General features: G+C 41.1%; 2 protein-coding genes across 2 annotated transcripts; one reads left to right on the forward strand and one right to left on the reverse strand.

Moving 5' to 3' along the window:
• Window positions 1-468: 468 nt before the first annotated feature.
• LOC139457848 (uncharacterized) lies at window positions 469-4,975 on the reverse strand. The gene is made up of 3 exons (XM_071239197.1): window positions 4,672-4,975; window positions 2,435-2,569; window positions 469-728 (listed from the first exon to the last, which is right to left on the reverse strand). Exons 1-3 carry the CDS (start codon window positions 4,973-4,975, stop codon window positions 469-471), a joined length of 699 nt encoding a protein of 232 aa, XP_071095298.1.
• A 10,895-nt stretch (window positions 4,976-15,870) lies between these two features.
• LOC139457340 (zinc finger protein 768-like) lies at window positions 15,871-16,718 on the forward strand. The gene is made up of 2 exons (XM_071238745.1): window positions 15,871-15,891; window positions 16,155-16,718. Exons 1-2 carry the CDS (start codon window positions 15,871-15,873, stop codon window positions 16,716-16,718), a joined length of 585 nt encoding a protein of 194 aa, XP_071094846.1.
• Window positions 16,719-26,711: the final 9,993 nt, after the last annotated feature.

Below are 26,711 nucleotides of genomic sequence, written 5' to 3' on the forward strand. Positions count from 1 at the left end.
ATATACACATTGATGTAGATATGCCAGTTTCTTCTCCTTAATTACTTATTATACATTCACCTAACAGGCAACATTCAGAAAGTTTGCGTTTTGAGTTGAGTCGGATGTATCGAACACCCGATAAATCAAACCATGTATCTAATTCCGAGTAATTTTCTACAATAGATTTTTGACTGTATTTGTCTTTCATATTCACACAATATAATTAGCTCTATTTTTAATATTTATGTGAAGAACAAAGCACCGACCATTTGCTTTGGAGTTTTGTTTCAGACTATTTTGGACAATTCATTTTTGAACAATCGTTTTCATTTCACAAAACATCGTTTTCAAGAGTTCCTGTATTTTAAACGAACAATACCTTTTGGAAACACTGAGGAAATTACATTATTTTCGGGATAATATCCCATCTTTTAACATGTTCAAACACTCCGCTTTGGAGTATTTCATGAATGAACTTCAGGTGAGTTACCAAAGGCACTCTCGCTGGAAGAAATCAAATATTGGGCTGCCCTTAACCAGCGTCGATGGAATCGCTCCCAGCCATGTGAACGTATTCAGGTAGCAGATTTTACCAACAAAGTCCAAGTCAGCCGACTGACACCTGTTGTCGCTGATACAGTACGCGGGGCAGGATTCGTAGGTAGATGCTCCTCGGCTGAGGAAGTCGTGACCCGCGATGACAAACGATCTGTACAGGGTAAAGTTATCGCTGAAGGTAGAGCATTCTGAAATAAGAAACACAATACATTTAATCCACGATAAAGATAAAGCTGAGTTGACACTTAATGTAGGAGGGAAACCCGAAGTGATGCAATTTTTAGACGTGTATTTGGAATGAGAACACAATCTACATTCAACTCATCGTACATGTTCCCCAGCAGGCGATAGCTTAATTCTGATTACTAAGGTTCATTGAAATTGTTGTCAGTCATCACCACACTGATGCACGTCACGACACTCAGTCATCAAACCACTGATTCACGTTACTAACTAAACCACCCACACACTGATGCACGTCACGACACTCAATCCTCAACCCACTGATTCATGTTACGAACTAAACCATCCACACACTGATTCACGTTACGAACTAAACCATCCACAAACTGATTCACGTCACGTAACTCAATCCTCAACCCACTGATTCACGTTACTAACTAAACCATCCACACACTGATTCACGTTACTAACTAGACCATCCACACACTGATTCACGTTACGAACTAAACCATCCACAAACTGATTCACGTCACGTAACTCAATCCTCAACCCACTGATTCACGTTACTAACTAAACCATCCACACACTGATTCACGTTACGATCTAAACCATCCACACACTGATTCACGTTACTAACTAAACCACCCACACACTGATTCACGTTACTAACTAAACCATCCACACACTGATTCACGTTACTAACTAAACCATCCACACACTGATTCACGTTACTAACTAAACCATCCACACACTGATTCACGTTGCAAACTAAACCATCCACACACTGATTCACGTTACTAACTAAACCATCCACACACTGATTCACGTTATTAACTACACCATCCACACACTGACTAACGTTACTAACTAAACCACCCACACACTGATTCACATTGCAAACTAAACCACCCACACACTAATTCACCTTGCAAACTAAACCACCCACACACTGATTCACGTTACTAACTAAACCATCCACACACTGATTCACGTTACGAACTAAACCACCCACACACTGATTCACGTTACTAACTAAACCATCCACACACTGATTCACGTTACTAACTAAACCATCCACACACTTTTTTACGTTACCAACTAAACCATCCACACACTGATTCACGTTACTAACTAAACCATCCACACACTGATTCACGTTACTAACTAAACCATCCACACACTGATTCACGTCACGAACTAAACCATCCACAAACTGATTCACGTTACTAACTAAACCATCCACCCACTGATTCACGTTACTAACTAAACCATCCACAAACTGATTCACGTTACTAACTAAACCATCCACCCACTGATTCACGTTACTAACTAAACCATCCACACACTGATTCACGTCACGAACTAAACCATCCACCCACTGATTCACGTTACTAACTAAACCATCCACCCACTGATTCACGTTACTAACTAAACCATCCACCCACTGATTCACGTTACTAACTAAACCATCCACCCACTGATTCACGTTACTAACTAAACCATCCACCCACTGATTCACGTTACTAACTAAACCATCCACCCACTGATTCACGTTACTAACTAAACCATCCACACACTGATTCACGTTACAAACTAAACCATCCACACACTGATTCACGTTACTAACTAAACCATCCACACACTGATTCACGTTACACACTCATGTACAGGGGAGCGATAAAACAACAGATCCCCCTTTCATTCCACGTACCCGTGAGGATGTGGCAGGTGTCTCCGTCCGGCCCGTAGCCCGCGTCACACCTGCAGACCCCTTCGTTACAATGGGAGTTAGGGAGGGAAGCACAGTCCACGTCCAGCTCACAATCTGACCCTACTATGGCCAATGCTAAAATTTAAGCAATACAATCTCATTAAAATCAGATCTTAGTTCGGGCTACCGCTAAACAAAGATCTGAGGACATCCCATTACGGGTCACGTCAGACCGACCTTTCGCGAATTTTGACCGACCAATGGAATGACTAACAAGAAGTCGACAATACCCAATCAGAACGCAGCTTAAACGAGCTTCACGGCACGAGTTTCAAACTGGCGACTACGCTTCGAAACATATTTTGACATACACTCGATTAAAAAATTAAAAACTGAACAAAAGAACATTCTGGAATGGCTAATAGATGGTCTAGATTGTATGAATACAGTCATAGAGCCCATAACTGTCGTTCGGAATACCCTGTGTTTTTGTTTTCGAGGTTGCAAGATCAAACATCACATTTCATGACTTCATAAGCGATGCTCTGATTGGTCAGATGAAAGGTCGTTCTGACATGACCAGTAATGGGATGTCCTCAGATCTTTGTTTCGCGGAAGCCAGAACTAAGATCTGATTTAAATGAGATTGTAAGCAATACACATTCATATACATAATGTATCTGGCATATTGTGTTTGACTCATTGTTATAAACATTAAATATGCTGCTTATTTAAGTCGACGTCCAAAGAGACAGGCCACAAGGACACTTTCATTCAAGGGTTACAGTTAAACCTAAGATTCATAATTGAAAGATAACCTCAGAAAATTGTCTATGCTAAATCGGTTTATTTTGTAACATACCAGAGGACTATAGTGAGTGAGAGAGTTAATGTTTGACGTCACATCGGCAACGGTGAGGAATATACATTTAATAACGAGACATTTAAGGCCAAGAGCATAGGGATATCTTAACTCTCATACCACAAAGAAATTAAAAAGGATAACAGCAATTTAATGATTTAACCAGTATTTCTGTTGTAGTGAGAATATAGTGAGTAAGTGAGTATGGTTTTACGCCACTTTTAGCAATATTCCAGCGATATCACGGCGGGGGACACCAGAAATGGGCTTCACACATTGTACCCATGTCGGGAATCCAACCCGGGTCTTCAGCGTGACGAGCGAACGCTTTAACCCCTAGGCTACCCGACCGCCCCTGAGAATATAGCATCCTAGAGTGTGTCCAACGCAGACAACGGATAACAAGCAGAGTTTCACATCCGAACTGCCTCATTCGGTACAGTAAACTACGGTTATAACGAACACGCTTATAACGAACTGACGGATATAACGAACTTACTTTTTGGTCTCGACTATTTGCTGTAGTTATGCTGTATATATGCTTATAACGTACTACGGTTATAACGAACTAACATTAGTAGTCCCTTTGAGTTCGTTATAACCGTAGTTTACTGTATATCATTTCCCTTCATATTACATATCATGATCAACGAAACAACAACACAGAAAAGTGGTGTTGGTTGACTAGAACTGCACGACGACGAATGAGTCTCCGTGTTGTCATGGGGGCTTCAACGAGTACTCGAGTGCTCGAGGCCGGGTCGGTTTTAGTGGGACTCGAGTCCGTTATCAAGGAGTACTCGATAAAGGGAGATCACTCTGTTTCAATGTTCAATTGTTCATCAATATATTGATTAAAGCTTCCATAAATATTGTTTGAATAATGTATTCTCTGTAGAAAGAAGATGTACATTAGAACAATTGAGAATGTCACATAATATAGATTTAATTATTGTTTTTCCTTCCCGACTTTAAGAAATTGAATGTATCAAGGAGATTATTGCTTCTTTGCTCCGACTCAAATGCCAGGTGTATTCCCTTACACAGATTAACAACTGATTAGCTGGTATATGTATGCTATTTCAGTGGACGCTTTCTATTTACATTTCAGTGCAGTTCAATTATACTTATAACATGTTTTAATACTTTTAGATGGCAATTTTGATCTAATGAACCAATATTCTTAAAGGACGTCCTATTTTTCGGGTACTCGAGTACGAGTCGAGTTTCACCCCTCGGGTACTCGAATCCAAAAGATTGGACTCATGGAAGCCCTATTTTTCACGGGATTATTCTTTTCCCAGTCCGCTCTTAAACTGCAATTAAGTCACCTTATATTTCATGTTCTTAAAACATTCGCGTTGTGTGAACTTACGTTTATTGATTTGAAAGAGTTCATAGCCAAGGGCCTCGATGGAGATAACGCTGGATCCTTCTAGGCGTTCCCGTAATGCCACACAAACTGGTTCCAATGGACTGAAGTGGAAACTGACGCAATACTTTTCCCTTTGACACTCCTTCATACATTCAGCCTTGGTCAAATTGTTAAACGTCCACATTACTGACTGGGCAACTCTCTTGTCAACATATGAATCAACCTTCTTTGCATAGAGAGATTTACATGTTTCAGAAGCGGCAAGGGTTGCAAAAAGCAGAATCAGGAACGCTCCTGTCATCATCGGTTCTTGTGTATGCACCCTTTACCGTGAGGTCAAATGATAGTAGATCGCTGTAAGCAGGCTATACACGCACGCATATGCATAAATAATCGATTATCGATTGGTGTTGGAAACTTACTTTTGTCCAATCGACTTTCCCAAAGGAAATGTGTGCCCGCTGGAGATTAACACATTGACATTTCATTTTCTGAAAGGACACCTTAGATCAAAATTTCGTGTATTTCGTGGACCATGGTACACTATATATTTAACAGTAGTATATATCCATCATGTATTTGATTGAACGAAAAATAGATTTAAATTCTTCACAAATATTGACACCGTCAACAACGTGGTAGAACGATTGTTTTTATTTATTCACGCAACCTTCACACTGTTTATGTATGACGTAGCTATTGGTGACAGACTTATACAAAATGTTCGCCGACAGCAGTAGGAGGGGGATTTTCGATGAATCAGGAATCTTATGTACTTGATAATTAGTCCTATAAATTTCAAATGCTAACCTCCGAGAACAAGTCTCGATTATTGATAGACAAGATTTTATATGGTAATATTGATAAAGCAGCCTTTATATGGTAATATTAATAGACCAGCCTTTATATGGTAATATTGATAGACCAGCCTTTATATAGTAATATTGATAGACAAGATTGTATATGGTAATATTGATAAAGCAGCCTTTACATGGTAATATTAATAGACCAGCCTTTATATGGTAATATTGATAAACTAGCCTTTATATGGTAATATTGATAGACCAGCCTTTATATAGTAATATTGATAGACCAGCCTTTATATGGTAATATTGATAGACCAGCCTTTATATGGTAATATTGATAGACCAGCCTTTATATAGTAATATTGATAGACCAGCCTTTATATAGTAATATTGATAGACAAGATTTCGAATCAGGAATCTTATCTACTTGATGAATTAGTCCTATAAATTTCAAATGCTAACCTCCGAGAACAAGTCTCGATTATTTGCCGAAACATTGGACGTACAAGGCATAATAGTGAGCGGCGTCCACTAATGCCTACATCTACTAATGCCTACATCCACTAATGCCTACAGTCTACAATAAACAAAGTCATGCACCAGTGATTTTCAGCGACACCTGCTATCAGTGCTACCCAACCTCTAGCTGGACAAGTCCACTTTAGTGGAATAATGCCTATAGGCAGAAGACAGAAAATTGTATGAAGTCACTTTTTATTTCACATTGCCATAACACTAACAGTAATAATTTATGATTTCTGCATCATTGCATTAGTCCTTATAGTATACACCAGCAGATATTTGCTGATTTCAAAGAAATTTAATATTGGAAGAGTTCATTTTTTTTTTTTGTAGGCAATAGTAACTGTAGGCAAAAGTGGACGTAGGCATTAGTGGCTGGAACTAAATATATTAATTGTGTCAATAGATCACGGAAAATTTAGTGATGACTCCAGGGGTTTGCAGATAAATGCCCTCGGGTTTTTTACATAGTCAGTCTTGTGACAACAACAGGGTCACCCTTAGTCCGTTTCTAGGTATTGAGTATACGAGTATAGAGGTTATTTAAATAGTCAGTCTTGTGACAACAACAGGGTCAGCCTATAGTCCGTTTCTAGGTATTGAGTATACGAGTATAAATTTACATGATTTTGATCCACATTTCATTATTATTATCATTATTTTTATTATCATTATCAGAGTTACAATATGATCATAACGAAATTTGACTATAGATGTTATTTTTCAAACCTGTACCTTTTAATTCTTCCTGGTATATGTCAGAAACAGGTTATATCCTCACTGAGATTAGTTTTAAAAGCTCTGAAAAAATTGTCAACAGCCATTTTATGTGGGTCAGCAGCATAGTTGTCGATCCGGGTATACTTGGTGATAAGTCCACAGTGGACGTTTAAAGTAGCTGGACAATCTTTGATGAAGCATCTCCAGTAAACTGGATCTGCATTTGTTGTCTTAACTCTAAATCTATGACCTTCGTGTTTTCACTGTCCTGAGATTTGGGGGTGTACTGAACATGGACTTGAACGTTTGTCATAGTGGAATAAGGTTGCTTGATGTCACGGGGCTGTGCTCCAATGATCAGGGGTGTCATAAAAAGAAAAGAAAGTGATAACACGGGTTTATTATTTATTTTAATGGTGTCCTCCCATTAGTTAGACGTCCCAATAGTTAGACAGCTTATAACAACACTTTAAACGGTTGAGTGCACACTAATCCTTATGCTTGTTACCTCAGACTTTAAAATGGAATAGTCCAGATAAGATCTGACAAACAAAGCAAAGCAGCTTTAAATAGATATTTTAATATTATACTTAACATATAATGACACTTTACATTTCATAAATTTTGTACAGTTTGTAACAACACTTTGTGACAGTTTCTGGTAATGTGCACTTTACATTTAATAACTTTTACAGTTTATTTATCCCAGACTAAGCAAGTGTCCACAAGCATCTAAATACTCAATAAAAAAGACTTGTCACCCTGCTGCAGCTGATCTTTGAGGCGTACCAGGCGGTTCTCTGTCTTTCTGTAGATTCTCTTGCGGCAGCGTGGTGCCGCACCAAAGTTCAATTGCATCACCTTAGTCCTCTCACTGAACTCGACTTTCTGGATGACTTCAATGAATCTGTAGATGTTAGGGTGAATATGTGGCAGTAGGTATATAGTTCAGTAGGCTGTGGAATCCCTCAAGGTTGTTGTTGGTTCTGGGTCCATCAGTTTCGAAATGGTTCCACATGCGCATTGGGTATCTGACGTCATCATCCACCGGGGGTCACAATGTCTCTGACCATTAGTCTTCTATGTCTACTGCTGACCGCGACCTGGGTAACACTGGAATAGTCTTGCGACGATGCCTGAAAAAGAACAAAGGAACAGTTACACATATGTTACATGAACTATTGATTATGATTTCATTAACTTGAAACGGTTAAGAGCGAAACAAGTTATGTGGGACCTAAAAAAGAAGAAGTTGATTCTAACCATGTTAAAAATACGGGATGATATTTACCTGTAAAATGCACTTTTCACGCTCTGAAATGATGGCATCGCTGGGATGTTGGCTTCATCTACTTGAGTGACCTGCTCCTCGTACAATGCCTGCATCTGTGTGGTTTCTTCTCGCGCTCTTTTATGAAGATTACTGACAAAGTTCACTCTGGTTTCATCTTCAGGCGGATGGTTATGTTCCGACTGATTGCGAAGAAAGTCACCGACAGTCGTACATTTCCCATTGCACGTCTTGACGACACATCTCTACTTTCCTTAAACCAGCCATATCGATACTGATAATGATACGTACCCCAAGATCATTTTTATTTGTTTGATAAGTAGATAATCTAAACTCAACTCCTTCAACTGACCATACAGTAAGACAATTAAGCTACTCCATAGTTCACATAGTTAATCTCGTGCCTATTGAACCTGTGCTGAGAGTAAGGTAATTTAGTTTAATTAAACGAAATTGTAACATATATACTCCCTAAGCTGTGAGTCCCCTATCCGTACTCAGTACTTTAATCTAATTAGGACTGATCCATTACACCTGTAGGTATATTCCCTCTTTGCCTAAAGAAAAATGTCTAACAATTGGGACGTCTAACTAATGGGATATAACCATTTTAATAATACATGTAGTTGACAATAAACAATCAATCTAATCTGCACTCACTCAGACCACAAATTAATTCTATCATCGCAAAAATACAACCACGTTTTTGACAAACAACTGTATTACAGCTATAAAAGAAAGGTAGCTAAAAAACACTTCGCTAATTAGCAAGATACGGACTGCCAATTAAGTCGGCTGGCATCTCGTACCTAACAGGATGTACCCGTCCCCTTCTTACAACCCACAGACACAGTTTCCGTATGACCAGGACTGCTCAACATATTGTCTCGTCCTTTGGGTGCTTAAACCTTGTACATGCATCTTCTAATTGTTAATTTCATTTTTAGAAATACATAACAATTATGGGTCTGTCGACAGCTCCTTATAACAGAAATAAAACATCCAAAGAGTGATGATGGTTCGCATTTATATTTGTTTCAGCATAATAAATTATACATATAATTAGACACGATCGTCGTGTAGAAGGCATATGAGCCCTTTCAAATAAGAAGGTTCCTGAACCATAACATAATGACTGATGTTTCAACTTGCCTACTGGGGACATCATATATGCTCGTCCAAACAATTTAGGGAACACTGATATTTTGTAGCACTGTTCATTCGATTCCTTTTAAATTTGGTAAATGGCCTCCTGATCGGCGGCTAACGTACTGATATTGAAGACTATCGTTACTCAAGTGACTACATGACCAGAACAAAGAATTTTGAATCATACTGGACTCGTCAACGTTCATTTTGACCAGCATTCATTTTCATGGAAATTGTTGTTGTAATCTCCTCCTCACAGCTGCCGTAAAAATGGAGATCGTGCATTTGCTCACTTATTCTCATGAAGCACGAGCCACAAGGAAATTTTGTGCGAAATTTGGGTTGATAAACCAGATCGCAATGAAACTGCATCACTGTATTCAACATGCCACAACGTCGACACCTCACGATTGAAGAACGAGCCAGAGCTATAGGGTGGCTAAATGAGAATGTTTCACAGCGGGAAGCTGCTCGAAGGTTAAATGTTCATCCGTCATTTGCAGATTACGTCAGCGAGTCCAACAAACACAGACAATACGCGATAGACCAAGGTCAGGACGCCCTCGTGTGACAAAAGGAAGAGAAGACCGGTACGTTGTTGTTGAAGCATTGAGGAGGAGAACAGTCACAGCAAAACATCTTCAAAGGCAACTGAGGGCTGCTACAGGAACAAATGTCAGTGACCATACCATAAGAAACCGTATGAGGGAAAGAAACATTAGGACCCGACGTTAAGCCGTTAGACCGTTTCTTCTTCCGCGTCATAGAGCAGCCAGAGACGCATGGGAACGGCAACACCCGACACTGGACAAGACAACAGTGGTCAGCAGTTCTTTTTTCTGACGAATTTCGGTTCTCACTGCAGCATAATGACGCTTGTGTTCTTGTCTACAGACGGCGTTGGGAACGTTTTGCTGACGTCAACGTCCGTGAGCACAATCGTTTTGGTGGTGGTAGTGTCATTGTGTGGGCCGCCTTCTCATTTCATCACAAAACCAATCTGTACGTCATTACGGAAATTTGAATGCTGTTCGCTACAGGGATGAGATTCTGAGACCAATGGTAATTCCTTGTCTTCATCGAATAGGCCCCCAGGCGGTTTTCCAGGGTGACAATGCTAGACCTCATCGTGCACGCATAGTCACTGACTTTCTGGGACAAAACAATGTTACTCGCATGGAATGGCTAGCATATTTTCCTGATATGGCACCCACTGAACACGTATGGGATCTGTTAACGAGACGTGTTAGGGAGAACCACCCTCCACCTCAAGATCTGCGCCAGCTTGCTCAATGACAGAGTTTGGAGTGGCATGCTATCCCACAGAACACACTACAGACATTAGTGACATCCATGAGGCGTCGTTATGTGGCATGTGTGGCTGCTAGGGGCGGACCCACTCGTTACTGACTTTTCTCTCATGGCCTGGATTTCCGATTTTGACCCAAGTGACACTTGTTCACGTTATGAAATGTAGTGGATTGTTCCTGATTCTTTCTTACTGTATACTCGGTCATTATTGAATTTACTACACGTCTTCATCTTCTGTTCCTTTTTGATTTGTGAGTGAGTGAGTTAAGATTTAACGTCACATCGGCATTATTTCAGCCATATTGTGACGAGAGGGACATTAATAATACATAGATTTAGACTAAATAAAAAGCTGTCAACGAAGGATTTTTTTATTCTATTTTTTTATTATTGTAAGAACAAACATATCAGTGTTCACTAACTTCTTTTGAGTAGTATATTTTCAGATCGATTTATCAGTATTGAGGAATGTGGGCGAGTCCCACTATTTCGATGTCACAAATATTGGTATGACCGTAGACAGGTGTACATGTACAAAGGTCCTGGGAGCATTACGGTACATTGTCTGAAACGATGTTCAGAGTTAATTATAATTGAGTTCGTGTCATCCAGGTTCCGTGCATGTCAGGGGGTTCGTTCCCGTTCAGACAAACACCGTCATACCGGTTTAACCCGAATGTCCGGAGACCTCGAAGTTAAATAACGAAGCCCAGTAAACACAGACACCCTGGAGATTCCAGCGAAGAATACGCTCCAGGACGTTGCTAGAGACGACCACGTATGATGCTGATGTCAATTTCCCAGATTGCCATGTCGTTCCGCATGCTTTCAGACTGGTTTGTCTGTTCTAGCCTTTGATCTTTAATGAACTCTACATTCAAAATGAAAATCCAAATGACTGAACCAATGCTTATATTACTTTTAATATAAATTATTCACAATTATTCACAGTGTCCATTTTCACCATCATCTGTTTACATTACAATTAGAACCCGACCCTTTTATTGGCGTCAACAAGACTAATAATGTAAACAAAGTAACAATGGTGGTCTCTGTAGTATTCTCACAGGTTATTTGTCATGCATCGGATGAGATGAGTTTAATAAATACTTCAGTGATAGTTGCTAGAGAAAACCTTCTATGGCCCTATGCATTGTAGCGTCTAAGCTTTAGGGATTATTCTGATGACACAGACATGAATAACGAAAACCTGTGCTAAATACATCTGCACAGTCGTTCAGCACCAGAGGCTTATTTTGTGAATGTGCCTGTGTCAGCTAGAATTACACAGGAAGTATGTGTCAGTTTGATGAGATGCAGTCGCCCCATGGCCACGCCATCACCATATGTCATCTCAGGAAACTGATAAAAAACAGTTTCACTAGTTCACGTGACTATCACACTTCACAACAGGAATGATGATCCAAAAAGTTGGATATCTTTTATTCTAGTAACCTCTTACGTTATCGTTATTGTCAAAACTATACGGGGGCACGGCTGGCCCAGTCGTCTAAGGCGCCGCGATTCGCTGTGCAGAGTTGCGTCCCCTGGACACGCCAGAAACCTATGATTGTGGGTTCGAATCCCGGTTCGCCCAGATTATGTTTCTAGGTTTGTCAGCACCATACCCGTGCTCGTGGGTTTCACCGAAGTGGTAAACGTCTGAGACCTGCATCACTTCGGGCTTTCCTCCCACATTAAGCTGACACGCCGCGATATAACTGGAATAATGTTAAAAGCGGCGTTAAACCCAACTCACTCAGTCACTCACTCAAAACTATACACGGGAGATCGGTCTCAGTCATGTAACACTTCTACTCCTTTTGTTATCGTCTCTTATCAAATGCAACGGTAGACGGAGTGAAACAAATATTCAAACTATGAGAGATTCATAAATAAAAGCCCGCAATTAGTCGAGTAACCAGAATCGATGACAGTGTACCCGTCCCTTGTTACCAGAACTTCTTTCACATTGCCATCATTGCGACACAAAGGAAATGGGCCTTGTGAGTGCTAGGATACAATTGTCCTGGGACGTCATAACGAAAGACGTTTGAGGTCAACTTACTTCAGTAAAACACCCGTGCGGACTTACAAAAGAATGTAATAGAAACAATATTCAAAACATTTTCCCATTCACGTCTTCTTTCAATTCATCCGACATTATATCTTAAAACTGCAATTAATACATGAACAGTTGTAGATCTGAAAATGAATCTATATATTTGATGCCATGTATCTCTGTAATATATATGAATTGAAATTTGTGAATTGTATTTTAGTGTTCCCATAATGTGTTTTTCATTATATATTTGGAAATCAAAATGTGATTTTCACCCATAAGGGCCCTCGTCTCCTGGTCGGACACAAGTATGGCGAGCTACTTCATGGCCAATGTCCAAACGTTCCCTAACTGGTCCAGACCCATTGGACAGGGATTCCTGCGGTTCCTGAAAAAGGAAGTAAAATGTTTCCTTTGTCAAACTTTCCTTTCACGATGTCATTCCACCAGGCTCTGGACTTCTGTTTTACCCATATTTTTCTATCATGATAAGACCCAGTACTAAACCTGTGCATAGAAATATAGGAAAATCTCGTCTTCTGTTCACAAGAAGTAGCCTGTCCATCTTGGTTTTAAGAGCGAGTAAGTGAATGAGTTGTAGAGACTGAACTTCTCTGAAACTTATAATTACATCAGTAAATATATTTTGTATACAGAGCACTTTCTTAATGTGAACACAAAGTATTTTTACTTTTGCTTATATGTGCAAATTTACTCCGTATATAAAGATACTCAAGTGTGTATATTTTGGCATGTGAACAGGGTATTAGAGACATCAGGGAATTGAAATTTTTCTATAGCCGATTATGACGCCATATTTTCCGCGTCACAACGATCGACGTGAGGTCATCATAGTGACGTGCGTTGTAGAACTAAACCTCGCAAAGCTTGTTAACTATACAGTAAACTACGGTTCTAACGAACTCAAAAGGACTACTAATTTTAGTTCGTTATAACCGTAGTTCGTTATAAGCATATATACAGCATAACTACAGCAAATAGTCGGGACCAAAAAGTAAGTTCGTTATATCCGTCAGTTCGTTATAAGCGTGTTCGTTATAACCGTAGTTTACTGTACTTTCAAGCATAAAGCGCCAATGTTTGACGAAAGGTTATTAGTGGTGTTTCCTGCACTGAAATCGACAACCCATTCAAACAATGCACTGAATCCACGCCGCTTCACACAGTATCTTCGCGGACCTAAAACAGTTTGCATTGAATTTTGTCATAGTTGTTTCATGCTGCACGTGGGGCGGTCGGGTAGCCTAGTGGTTAAAGCGTTCGCTCGTCACGCCGAAGACCCGGGTTCGAATCCCGACATGGGTACAATGTGTGAAGCCCATTTCTGGTGTCCCCCGCCGTGATATTGCTGGAATATTGCTAAAAGCGGCGTAAAACCAAACTCACTCACTCACTCATGCTGCACGTTAAAATTCAGAACGGATAAATGAACAGGTACCCTTGCTCTAAAATGAAAACACAGTCCGTTTATCTCCTGACACACTCATGGGTGATCCAGTGAAATTACCCACCGCCGCGTAGTTGAAGGAGGTGTTGGAACGGGCGCTGTCCGCCCGTCACGTTTTGTTTCCCGAACAGTACTAAAAATACATGAGAGATATCTTAACCAACACTGGCACATGGATAGGTCAATTTGTAAACTGGTGCCTTTTGATAGTTTCGGATTTTTTAAAAGGTTATCTTTCGAGTTTCTATAGCAACGACTTTGACTTATGAATACACAATGCCATTTAGAAAGTGGTCAAATGTAACAAATGTTATATTTGGGATAACACTTTCTTAGTAAAGTACAGATTCTCGTAATTTTTTGGGTTGAGTCTCGACTTTGACTTAGATTGAAAATGGCGGGAGTGCTCCTTTCAAGAGCAGATCTTGAAAACCGTTCACAATTTCTTCATCAATCTTGGTACATAGATAGGCCTAGTGGTAAACTGGTACCTTATGATAGTTTGGAGTACATAAGTACCTTATTCATACACTATACTAGATCACTTGCATGTTTTGCAGGCATGTTGGCGAGAACCGAACACGACCCTACTGTCTGTAATGTTGTCGTCAGCAAAAAGCCATCCTCATATCGTTATAAGAAAACCATGGTACATGCCACATGCGGTATGCTGAGGCCATTTTACTGCCGCTTTCAACACCCTAATAGGTGAGGTGAGGTGAAATAGGGTTTAACGTCGCGTCCAAGATTATTGCACTTATATAGCGACGTGCATGTGCGTGTGTGTGTGTGTGTGTGTGTGTGGCTGCTTGTACTAGTCCGGAATGATGCCGATTTATAGTGCTAGCCCATTGAGCTACCATGTCGCAGTTTAACATGAATACCCCACTCAGACACAGTATACTGACTCCGAGCCGACCAGTCCTTGTTTAAGCCCCTTAATGCCGACAGGGTAACAACAAGTACCATATTTTAACGTCTTTTGGTATGACGCGGCCAGGAATCAGACCACCGACCTTCCGCTCTACCACTAGACCACGGAGGCGGTCTACATAACTACGAAAAGCTGACACAGATATCTGAAGAAAATCATATCTAAGGCACAACCAGGTCTGAACGAGTTCTGAAGACAGAACAGAACAGAAGACCAACGCGACGGAACAAGTGCAATATGAGGCAAGCGGCCCCAAAGTTGAGGAGAAAACGCAACAGAAAGGCCAGGGGCAGTATTCATAAAAATTCTCAGAATTTTCTTAAGAATACTCTTAACTCGCTGAGAACATTCTTAGCTAAGAGTCACACTTAGGAGTGTAATCATTATGACTTTGAGCGTAACTCAAGTTAAGTGACACTCTGAGAGTAACTCGTAGTTTGGACGATGGTCGGAACCCGGGAAACCCCTGTGCTATATTTAGAATCTTATACCTGCACTGTCAAGAGGAAGCCGATGGAGACGTTCCGTGTCTGAATACACACTGAAAATGGTTTTTTCTTGGCCTGAAGGTTCTCAGCTGATGCAGTTGCGGTGCGTGCGCCAGCAGCCGCCATGTTGGATACTTAAGAAAATTCTTAAGTCACTGAAAGTACTCTTGAGTACTCTAGTGCAAACAAGTTTTTATGAATATGACTGGGGAATATTCTTAGATTTCTTACTTTTGGTATTTCTTAGAATTTTCTCAGACTTAAACCCCTACGGTCCCAAGTAAGGTGGCCTAACTTTGGCTGCTAGTGATCTATAGCCCGTTTAAGTATTGTATTGTTGATTGGTAATGTGTTCTTTTAAATGTTACTCTAGTTATTCTACTGTCCTTCGCTGACAGGATTTTATTCCATATAAATCTATGTATTATGTCTAAGTTCTCGTCACGATATGCCTGAAAATATTGCCGATGTGACGTTTAATTTTAACTCACTCACACTCACTCAGACTTAAGACCTCTTAGCACTCTACGAGTTTTTATGACTACCGCCAAAAATTCCAACTCACGGAAGTCCAATGGGCCAACAAACATTTGTAGAACTTACTTATGAGACTGTCTGTGTCATCCATTTAGAATAAACTTCTTATGAGCCTTAAAATATATACCATTCGCCAAACAGAGTGCTTCTGTTATATTTTTTTAGACGTTCCGGTGTCTCTCTATTGTACCCTAGTCTGAAAACATCGGTTACGATGACCTCCAGTCTCACCAGACCGACTTCCAGTCTCACCAGGCCGCCTTCCAGTCTCACCAGACCGACTTCCAGTCTCACCAGACCGACTTCCAGTCTCCCCCGACCGACCTCCAGCCTCACCAGACCGACTTCCAGTCTCACCAGACCGACTTCCAGTCTCCCCCGACCGACCTCCAGCCTCACCAGACCGACTTCCAGTCTCACCAGACCGACCTCCAGCCTCACCAGACCGACTTCCAGTCTCACCAGACCGACTTCCAGTCTCAGCAGACCGACCTCCAGTCTCACCAGACCGACTTCCAGTCTCACCGGACCGACCTCCAGTCTCACCAGACCGATTTCCAGTCACACCAGAGCGACTTTCAGACTCGCAAGACCGATCTCAAGTCTCACCAGAGCGACTTCCAGTCTCACCAGAGCGACTTCCAGTCTCACCAGACCAACTTTCAGTCTCACCAGACCGATCTCCAGTCTCACCCGACCGATCTCCAGTCTCTCCCGACCGATCTCCAGTCTCACAAGACCGACTTCAAGTCTCACTAAACCGACTTCCAGTCTCACCAGACCGATCACCAGTCTAACAAGAGCGACCTCCAGTCTCACCAGAGAGACCTCCAGTTTCACCAGACCGACCTCTAATCTCACCAGACCGACCTCCAGTCTCACCAGAGCGACAGTCTCACAAGAGCGACCTTTGCCCCCTTCATTTTGAACCCAGGCGAAGCAAATGTCGTTCTCGTGACACCTCTCCGAATGCACTATTTATATTACTAACATCAACGGGTGTTATTGTTATGTATGTCATAACTGGCTGTGGTATTCCCTAAACCTAAGCCAATAGAAGTGTCAATTTGTTTAAACTTTTGTCTTTTTATTATATAATAAAGCAAGTCTAGACTTGAAATGAGGTAAATACCTCCTTTTAATGAACCCGAAAAAAAGCATGAGGTCTTTTTTTCTGTTGTCGGGTCCATAAAAACAGGTATTGAACTCCAAAGTTTATAATTGTATATTATCTGAAGAAGACTAAACAAATAAAATGTTCACATATTGGTTCAAGAGTAAACATCTTGCCATCTTCTCCGTCAGCGTGAATTTCACAGCTGAGAAAAGCGATTGAAACATACATAAAATATTCAGAAAAATATCCATTTAACGCATGAATAACAAGCTCTGTTTGTTTCTTTTTAAAGGGATTATGCACAAGGTTTTCTAGTCTGTCTTACAGACCCTGATACAAATATATATCAAATACAGCCCATGCAAGTCTATAATGTTTGGCAAGTCTAGATCACTGCAGTATCAGGATCTGAAAATGAAGAGAGTCACTTGGCTCCTATTTTTATTAAGATAACTGAACAACTGTTTTTTTTATGTACGATATGTTCATTTCAGAGACTAGATGTTAGTCTAAAGGTTTTCGCATGTAGTCTAAACTTTTAAAAGCACCACCCTGGACAAAACATGTCATATGTTTTTAACAATACATTTAAAAAGATATAATAATAGAAAAACAAATCTGTGGACTGAGCCTTGTGTGGAACACAACCTGAACAAAACATGTCTTATTTTTTAACAATACTTTTAAAAGATATAATAATAGAAAAACAAATCTGTGGCCTGAGCCTTGTGTGGAACACAACCTGAACAAAACATGTCATGTGTTTGTAACAAGGCATTGATCAATACGATTAACAGCCGACTGTGAGCGACTGTTGTAAACCTAGAATGGCCCTATCATGTTTCATACATAATTAACAGTTATTTCCACACCGAGATGATAACAAAAATAAACGCCCTGTGTGGTGAATTGACTCGCCGACAGCATGACGCATGGCAGTAGAATTATCTGGTAATGGGATACGCCATGACGTGGTGAGGACATTGTTGCATCCGGGGTCCGTGTACGTACGTAAATGGGAGATCGATCTACATTTACCTTAAAGGTTAAGGTAAAACTGCTTGGAAAGACTGCTTGGTGTCAATACGAGAAGTCTACTGACTAAAGACCCTATATATATGACTGTCTACTAACTAAAATCCCTAAATCTATCTGTCTAGAGACTGAAATCCCTTTATCTGGCTATGTACTAACTAAAGACCCTATATCTGATTATCTGCTAACTAAAGACCCAATTTCACGCTGTCTACTGACTAAACTCCCTTTATCTGACTGTCTACTGACAAAAATATATATATATGTATGATGTCTGCTTATCAAAAACCTTATATCTAACTGTCTAGTGACGTAAATCCCTTTATCTGACGGTCTACTGACAAGAAGCCATATATCTGAAAGTCAACTGCCTAAAAGCCCTATATCCGACTGTCTACTGACTGAAAGCCCTATATCTAAATATCTGATTACTAAAAACCTTATATCTAAATGTCTAGTGACATAAATCCCTAAATCTAAATGTCTAGTGACATAAATCCCTTTATCTGACGGTCTACTGCCTGAAGACCTTATACATGACTGTTTAAAGATAAAGTAAAGATCATATATCACACTGTCTACTGACTAAAATCCCATGAACTCACTGTCTACTGACTGAAGACGTTATATCTGACTGTCTACAAACTAATATCCTTAGATCTGTCTAGTGACTAAAATCCCTATATCTGACTGTCTACTGCCTAAAGACCCTATATCACACTGTCTACTGACTAAATATGTTATGGCTGGCACAGTTGGGTTATTGTCGGATTGTCACGAATATTCCAGCCCGCTCTCCAGGCAGATGCTTTATCCACTACACCTTGAAAGCGGTCGCGATAACGAGGTTATTTAAATATTTTGCCGATCCGACGTTAATGTTTTTTTCACTAACTCACTGCAACAGCCACTCACTCAGTGAACCTTATTGACCCGTGGAGATCCGGGGTAGAATAGGTCTTTGAAAAGCAAACCATGCTTGCCGTAAAAGGCGACTAAGCTTGTCGTAAGATGCGACTAACGGGATCGGGTGGCCAGGCTCGCTGACTTGGTTGATGGATGCCATCGATCCCATTTGCGTAGATCGATGCTCATGATATCAATCACTGTATTGTCTGGTCCAGACTCGATTATTTACAGACCGCCGTCATTTAGCTGGAATATTGCTGTGTGCGTTAAACAACAAACAATGAACCTTCTTTAAATATTGAATTTACGGGGAAATGTTTATATTTGCTTAATGCCCCCATTTGCTTTTTCAAAAGAACTAATATCGATTGGGGTTGTACCACCTGAGTCTATGATGTGTAATAAACATGGCGATTGGCCATAAGTCAACGTCAACTGTGAGCAGGTTCTAAGTGACTGTAATGTTTATTTTGACTTTGCCGGAAATATCCGGCCCCGAATGAGAATATGACAAAAGGGTGTTATTATCATTGTACAGCAGTGATAGTTATACTGGAACAGGGTGATCGATCATAGGACGTGTTGGATAATTATCGTTCGGGTTAATGATTTATGCTCATCAGGGCCGTGTCTGTAACGGTATGAGCCCTGACTCGGGATATGTACTGTGTCATAAAAATCGAGAGTTTTTTTGTTCGTGTGGCTTTTCAAGTAGATACACTGACTCCTTCAGCTTTGGGTTTCCGTGGATGACGATAAAGTACCTCGAGGCTGTTTCGTTACGAGATACACTGCTGGGCAAAAGAAAGTATACACTTCACTCTGCTCATTATTTTGCACTGTAATTTTAATTTTAATTTCGACCCGTATGTTCCTTGCGAGGCCATTTGCTTCATCATCAAATAACCGTTTCTTGTTATTTCATTTTTAGCCATCACCAAACATGGCGTGTACTTTCTTTTGCCCGGTAGTGTATGTTCTGTTTGATGTGTTGTCAAGTAAATGTCACTTCAAATTGAATATACAGTAAACTACGGTTATAACGAACACGCTTATAACGAACCTACGGATATAACGAACTTACTTTTGGGGTCCCGACTATTTGCTGTAGTTATGCTGTATATGTGCTTATAACGAACTACGGTTATAACGAACTAAAATTAGTAGTCCCTTTGAGTTCATTATAACCGTAATTCGTTATAACCCTACTTTTCTGTAACTATACAGTGGGAACGGATATTCAATCCTAATTTACACAATGGCTGCATGTTCAATGTAGGATTATTGTATTCTTTAGAATATCCACACAAATTACTTGTTTCAAGGATTTTGGGGATGAGAAAATATGTTTTAAAACACACACGCATACACACGCATGCACACACATAAGAATCACACACGCGCATGCACACGCACACTCACTCGCATGCACACGCACACTCACTCGCATGCATGGACACATATCACAAACAACTGGTAGATGACATGCTCGATGCCGTCAAAACATTAAGGTTATGATTGTAAATATACTAGATCGGCTCCTCCTTTTCGAGACTGTGGGGGCGTGGTGGCCCAGTCGTCTAAGGCGCCGCGATTCGCTGTGCAGAGTTGCGTCCCTTTGGCACGCTAGAAACCTTTGATTGTGAGTTCGAATCCCGGTTCGCCCCGATTATGTTTCTAGGTTTGTCGGCACCATACCCGTGCCCGTGCTCGTGCTCGTGGGTTTCACCGAAGTGGTAAACGTCTGAGACGTGCATCACTTCGGGCTTTCCTCCCACATAAAGCTGACACGCCGTCATATGACTGGAATACTGTTAAAATCGGCGTTAAACCCAACTCACTCACACGAGACTGTGATTGTGTGTCATCGAACTTCAACAGCCGGCCCCGGCCGCGTCATACCAAAAGATGTTAAAAGATGGTACTTATTGTTACCCTGTCTGGCGCTCGGCATTAAGGGTCTAAAACAAGGACTGGTCGGCTCGGAGTCAGTATACTGTGTCTGAGTGGGGTATTCATGTTAAACTGCGGCATGGTATCTCAGTGACCTAGCACTATAAATCGGCATCACTCCGGACTGGTACAAGCAGCCACACAAACACACACACGTACATGCACGTCGCTATATAAGTGCAATAATCTTGGACGCGAGGTAAACCCCTTTTCACCCCACCTCACATCAACAGCTGTTCTGTGCAGGCCGCCATGTTATAGCACGAACACCCGTGACGTGACAACACGTAACTACTTATGTGTGAGGGGTCTTTCAATACAGGCATGTATTGTGTCCTGGTTGTAAAGATTTCCGTTGTCATAACAAGCATTAGGTGGTTTTGCCTGTCACGCCTTTGCAGTTCACACAATATAGGCGTGGGGAGGTGAACTGGGGGTTACGTCGCGTCCAAGATTATTGCACTTATATATCGACGTGCATGCCCGTGCGAAGGTGGGGCTGCTTGCACTAGTCCTGACTGATGCCGATTTAATATCGCTAGCCCACTGAGATACCGTATCCTGCACCTTAACATTTATTATGCCTCAAAGTGAGATTGACCAATCAGAGAGCAAAACTACTGACTCCACATGAGCCCGTACACCGTCAGTAAAATACAAGATGGTTGTTACCGACCTCATATGAGACCGTCAGTAACAGCCATTTTGAATTTTCCAACACCCACCTCACACATTTCACATGGAAATTCTGGTACAGAAATTCGTTATTCGACACTGTTTTGTGTTTTAATGTCATTAGTTGTGATAAGCAAAGACGTTATTTATTAAAGAAACCACGTTCGTGACTTTATTTATCCAAAAAAATATCGAGAAAGAAAGCTTACAACGGAGGTCACTGAGTTACAAATAGCAACGTCATAGAACATACTGTGGGATGACGTCACAAACAAGAAACGTGACGCCAATGACGTCACATAGCAATAGAATAGATAGCAGCCCGTATTAGGGGAAAGCGGACTGCTATCAAGTTACAATGGTCCGCAGATTTCTGTTAACATGCGGGCATTTTTATGACAATTCTATCCATTTTAGCTGTACTACTTTAAACGTCAACATTTAGTGCATTATAAATTCCATTGTTAACGTTTATGCTTACATTAAAGCGTTGTATCGGAAACATATGTACTGGTCCTATCGTTTATACCGGTCGTAAGTGTCAAGTTTTTATTTTGACATGACATGCGCGACAAATATACCAAATAGTGTAAACTTTTTAGCATAATGAATTTGTTATGGTGTCTTTAGTTGCCGTATGTGGCGTCATATTAGGTTAGCAGGAAAATATTGGGCGATGACACAGTATACGGCAACTAAAGACACCATAACTAATAGAATACCCCACTCAGACACAGTATACTGACTCCGAACCGACAGGTCCTTGTTTTAGCCCCTCAATGCCGAGCCAGACAGGGTAACAACAAGTACCATCTTTTTACGTCTTTTGGTATGACGCGGGCGGGATCCAAACCCGGACCTTCCGCTCTCCGGGCGAACGCTCTACCTCTTGACATGCACGTCGCTATATAAGTGCAATAATCTTGGACGCGACGTTAAACCCCATTTCACCTCACTTCACCTCACCTCACCTCACCTCACCTCACCTCACTGAAAAATGACACTGGCTTTTAGACAGATTGACTGAAATGATATAGACCCCTTAATTTACTCTCCTAATTTTAATTTGGATCTGTTTGGATCTTACGAAGATCAAAGTAACTTCTGTAAGTAATTAAAAATGTTTCTCCAATTAATTGTTTGGTTCTTCAAACATGAAAGAATACGAGAGTCCCTTCTTATGTTACTTATCTTTATTGACATAAACTGCAGTTCAGCTACAGAACATACAGAATATAGTTTGAACAAATATATGACTTAGATAACAGTGTTATCGTTTTCATGTAAGTTTTCGCAGTTGTTATGTGTGAACAAATATAAAGTGCCCCGTGAAGATCCGGGGTAGAATAGGTCTTTGAACAGCAACCCATGCTTGCCGTAAAAGGCAAATATGCTTGTCGTAAAAGGCGACTAACAGGATCGGGTGGTCAGGCTCGCTGACTTGGTTGATACACGTCATCGTATCCCAATTGCGTGGATCGATGCTCATGATGTCAATCTATGGATTGTCTGGTCCAGACTCGATTATTTACAGACCGTCGTCATATAGCTGGAATATTGCTGAGTCCGGCGTTACACAACACACAAACAGTCTAAGTTTTTAACAGTTCTTGTTGTGACATGTAAGACTGCATCTTGAACCAGCCTTGTGACGTTTGGATCTATTTGTCTGATACTGTTTGCCACTCGCTACACAACTACACCCTGACCATCGCACTTGATCTGAATACTGTACAACTGTTTTAGGAGTCCTGCACCAACAGCCACCCGATACAGGTCGCGTCAAAGATCATTGCACTTATACAGCACACGTGTGTGTGTGTGGCTGCTTGTACTTGTCCGGACTGATGCCGATTTATAGTTCTAGCCCAATGAGATACCATGCCGCAGTTTAACATGAATACCCCACTCAGACACAGTATACTGACTCCGAGCCGACCAGTCCTTGCTTTAGCCCCTTAATGCCGAGCGCCAGACAGGGTAACAACAAGTACCATCTCTTAACGTCTTTTGGTATGACGCGGCCGGGGATCAAACCCCGGACCTTCCGCTTCGGGCGGACGCTTTACCACTAGACCACGGAGGCGGTCACCACCATCAAGGAGACTGTTTCAGGTCACTGCTGCCTATTAATTGACTAATAAACTATTTAGCTTCTTATCCGTTTTACTTTTTATTTATTAAGAAAACAACGATCATTAGTGATGTGTTCACATTTGTTAACATCAGATTTATTTCAACATACTGTGTAAACTGTTTACTTAGTGAAGCTACTTTGGTTTTCGTAAGACCAAAACAGATCCTAATTAAAATTAGGATAGTAAATTAAGGCGCCTAATTTATTTCAGTCAATCTGTCTAAAATCCAGTGTCATTTTTGAGTCAAAATGTACATTGCCTGAGTGAATAAGTCAATATACATATTGCCTGACTATAGACATTGACTGTAAAAGATACTAGGATCTTGTAGAATCTTTTTCAACTTTCAACAGAGAAATCGAACAATTTGAAAAACGATAGGAAAACAGTCAAACGTGAACATTCACGAACATTCTAAAATCTCGAACATCCCTGTCTACAAATACTCTTGTACGTGGTACAACGATTGTGTATAGATGAAGGTCATCCCTCCCATCGCATGCTAATTGCGTAGATCGATGCTCATGGATTGTCTTGTAAGGGTCTCCCTCATATAGCTACAACATTGCTGAGTGCGACGTTAAACAACAAACAAACTCAACCAAGCAGGTCCAAGCAAATTACAGGGGAAATTGTTTTGATTGTTGGGAATACCTCATGATTATCGCTGGGTATCAATGTATTAACCTTTTCAGAATGGATATGCACATGGCTCCTCAATCAAGGAGTAATTTGATCAAAACAATGAGAGTGAGTGAGTATGGTTTTACGCCGCTTTTAGCAATATTCCAGCAACACCAGAAATGGGCTTCACACATTGAACCCATGTGGGAATTGAACTCGGGTCTTCGGCCTGACGAACGAACGCTTCAACCACTCGGCTACCCCACCGCCCACAAAACAATGAGAAACGTGTTATATGTGAGGGTGTGTGTAGGGGGCGTGCGGGTGTGCATATTGTAACTTGATTTCGGATGACTTAAGTGGCAGCAAATTGATTTTGGCGCTCGTACAATGTCACGCTGGGGTAATGACCTTGATCTAGAGCGACCACCCTTGTTTGTTTATAGTCCACACTCCGTCCCAGTGGCTGACACCTTATCAACCGCCCTGTATGAAGAGCCCCGAGGCCTTCCTTCTTCGACCTGACTTGCGTCTAGCTACTTGCCCAGGACGGAAGACAGGATACGTCACAGAAAACACTGACTTTGTCTGCCTGTTTCAAACACTGATTCCTGGATTCACGAATGGACCCTGTGGTTTTCGTATGGAGACTAGATGGGTTTTTTCCAGCTACATCTCCAAAGCCAGATATATTTGTTTTAATCAGATTGTTTGTTTGTTGTTTAACGCCGCGCTCAGCAATATTCCAGCTATATGACGGCGGTCTGTAAAATAATCGAGTCTGGACCAGACAGTCCAGTGATTAATATCATGAGCATCGATCCACGCAATTGGGATCGATGACGTGCATCAACCAAGTCAGCGAGCCTGACCACCTGATCCCGTTAGTCGCCTTTTACGACAAGCATAGTCACCTTTTACGGCAAGCATGGGTTGCTGAAGACCTATTCTACCCCAGAATCTTCACGGGTCTTTTTTAATCAGAGGTATGAGCCAAAATATTCTTTTGAAAAATGCATCACGCCACATATTTTTTAATCAGAAGTTTGAGCCTAAATATTCTTTTGTAAAATGCATTACGCCACATAATATTTTTGTGGCAGATAATTTCTTTTTCTTTCAACAGCAAAACTATATTCATTTTCAAGCATTTTCTGGGACAATCGATTGTCTTTCGAGAGAGGGGATATTATGATCTCATTTTTCACATACGTGAAATAAAATACTGTAATAAGAAACATACGTTATGTAAATGCCGCGCTTTGGGTTATGAGATACCACACATACACATACAGCTTCAAGGGGCGGTCGGGTAGCCAAGTGGTTAAAGCGTTCGCTCGTCACGCCGAAGACCCGGGTTCGATTCCCGACATGGGTACAATGTGTGAAGCCCATTTCTGGTGTCCCGCGCCGTGATATTGCTGGAATATTGCTAAAAGCGGCGTAAAACCATACTCACTCACTCACTCACTCACTCACATACAGCATCAATTATACAAGTTATAGACATAGGTAGGGGGTACTGTATACCTTTTATCGCTCCGGGACATAACGGTCATGTATTCCTCTTTACATATTCTACGTCTATATGGGTATACAAGTCTAATTGAAGACTGCGTGATATGTCTGTGCAGGTTTGTGTTCTTCGAATCACAAAGGCAATGCGTATATATGATACTATTCAAGCGGAGCTTCAGTGTTGCACAAACTCTACATGACTGCGCCTTTCGACCAAATGTCATTAAAATGAGAAGCACAGATCGGATAACCCCCATCAGGGGGCGATCTCAAAAGGATTTTTACGGCTTTTATAAACTGTTGGAGGAGTAGCCTTTCTTGGAAATTAAGGAAGATGGTGTATTCTTATTTGAAATCTACACCGCAGCTTTGGGTGTGGTTCTTTCATGGTTTCTTAGACGTTTAATGTTTAACTAGGAATTACATTGATGATAATGTTCGTTTATTGAGCCAGTCAGTCGATAACGCGATATATGCTTCTATCGAAGTGAGTGAGTGAGTTGGGTTTAACGCCGACTTTAACAGTATTACAGTTATATCACGGCGTGTCAGCTTAATGTGGGAGGAAAGCCCGAAGTGATGCAGGTCTCAGACGTTTACCACTTCGGTGAAACCCACGAGCACGTGTATGGTGCTGACAAACCTAGAAACATAATAGGGGCGAACCGGGATTCGTACCAACAATCATAGGTTTCTGGCGTGCCAAACGGACGCAGCTCTGCACAGCGAATCGCGGCGCCTTAGACGACTGGGCCACCACGCCCCCATTCTGTCGAAGTAATC

This window comes from Haliotis cracherodii, unplaced genomic scaffold (assembly GCF_022045235.1).
Source record: "Haliotis cracherodii isolate W230 unplaced genomic scaffold, xgHalCrac1.p SCAF_12, whole genome shotgun sequence".
Lineage (NCBI taxonomy): Eukaryota > Metazoa > Mollusca > Gastropoda > Lepetellida > Haliotidae > Haliotis > Haliotis cracherodii.

Bases quoted from the DNA above. Each gene is read 5' to 3' on its own strand.
- LOC139457848 (XM_071239197.1), bottom strand. From the start codon at position 4,975: ATGATGACAGGAGCGTTCCTGATTCTGCTTTTTGCAACCCTTGCCGCT. The intron at 2,570-4,671 runs GTAAGTTCACAC...CTTAAATTTTAG, and splicing joins ACTCTTTCAAATCAATAAAC to CATTGGCCATAGTAGGGTCA. The intron at 729-2,434 runs GTACGTGGAATG...TTCTTATTTCAG, and splicing joins CACCTGCCACATCCTCACGG to AATGCTCTACCTTCAGCGAT.
- LOC139457340 (XM_071238745.1), top strand. From the start codon at position 15,871: ATGCCTGAAAATATTGCCGAT. The intron at 15,892-16,154 runs GTGACGTTTAAT...ATTGTACCCTAG, and splicing joins TGCCTGAAAATATTGCCGAT to TCTGAAAACATCGGTTACGA.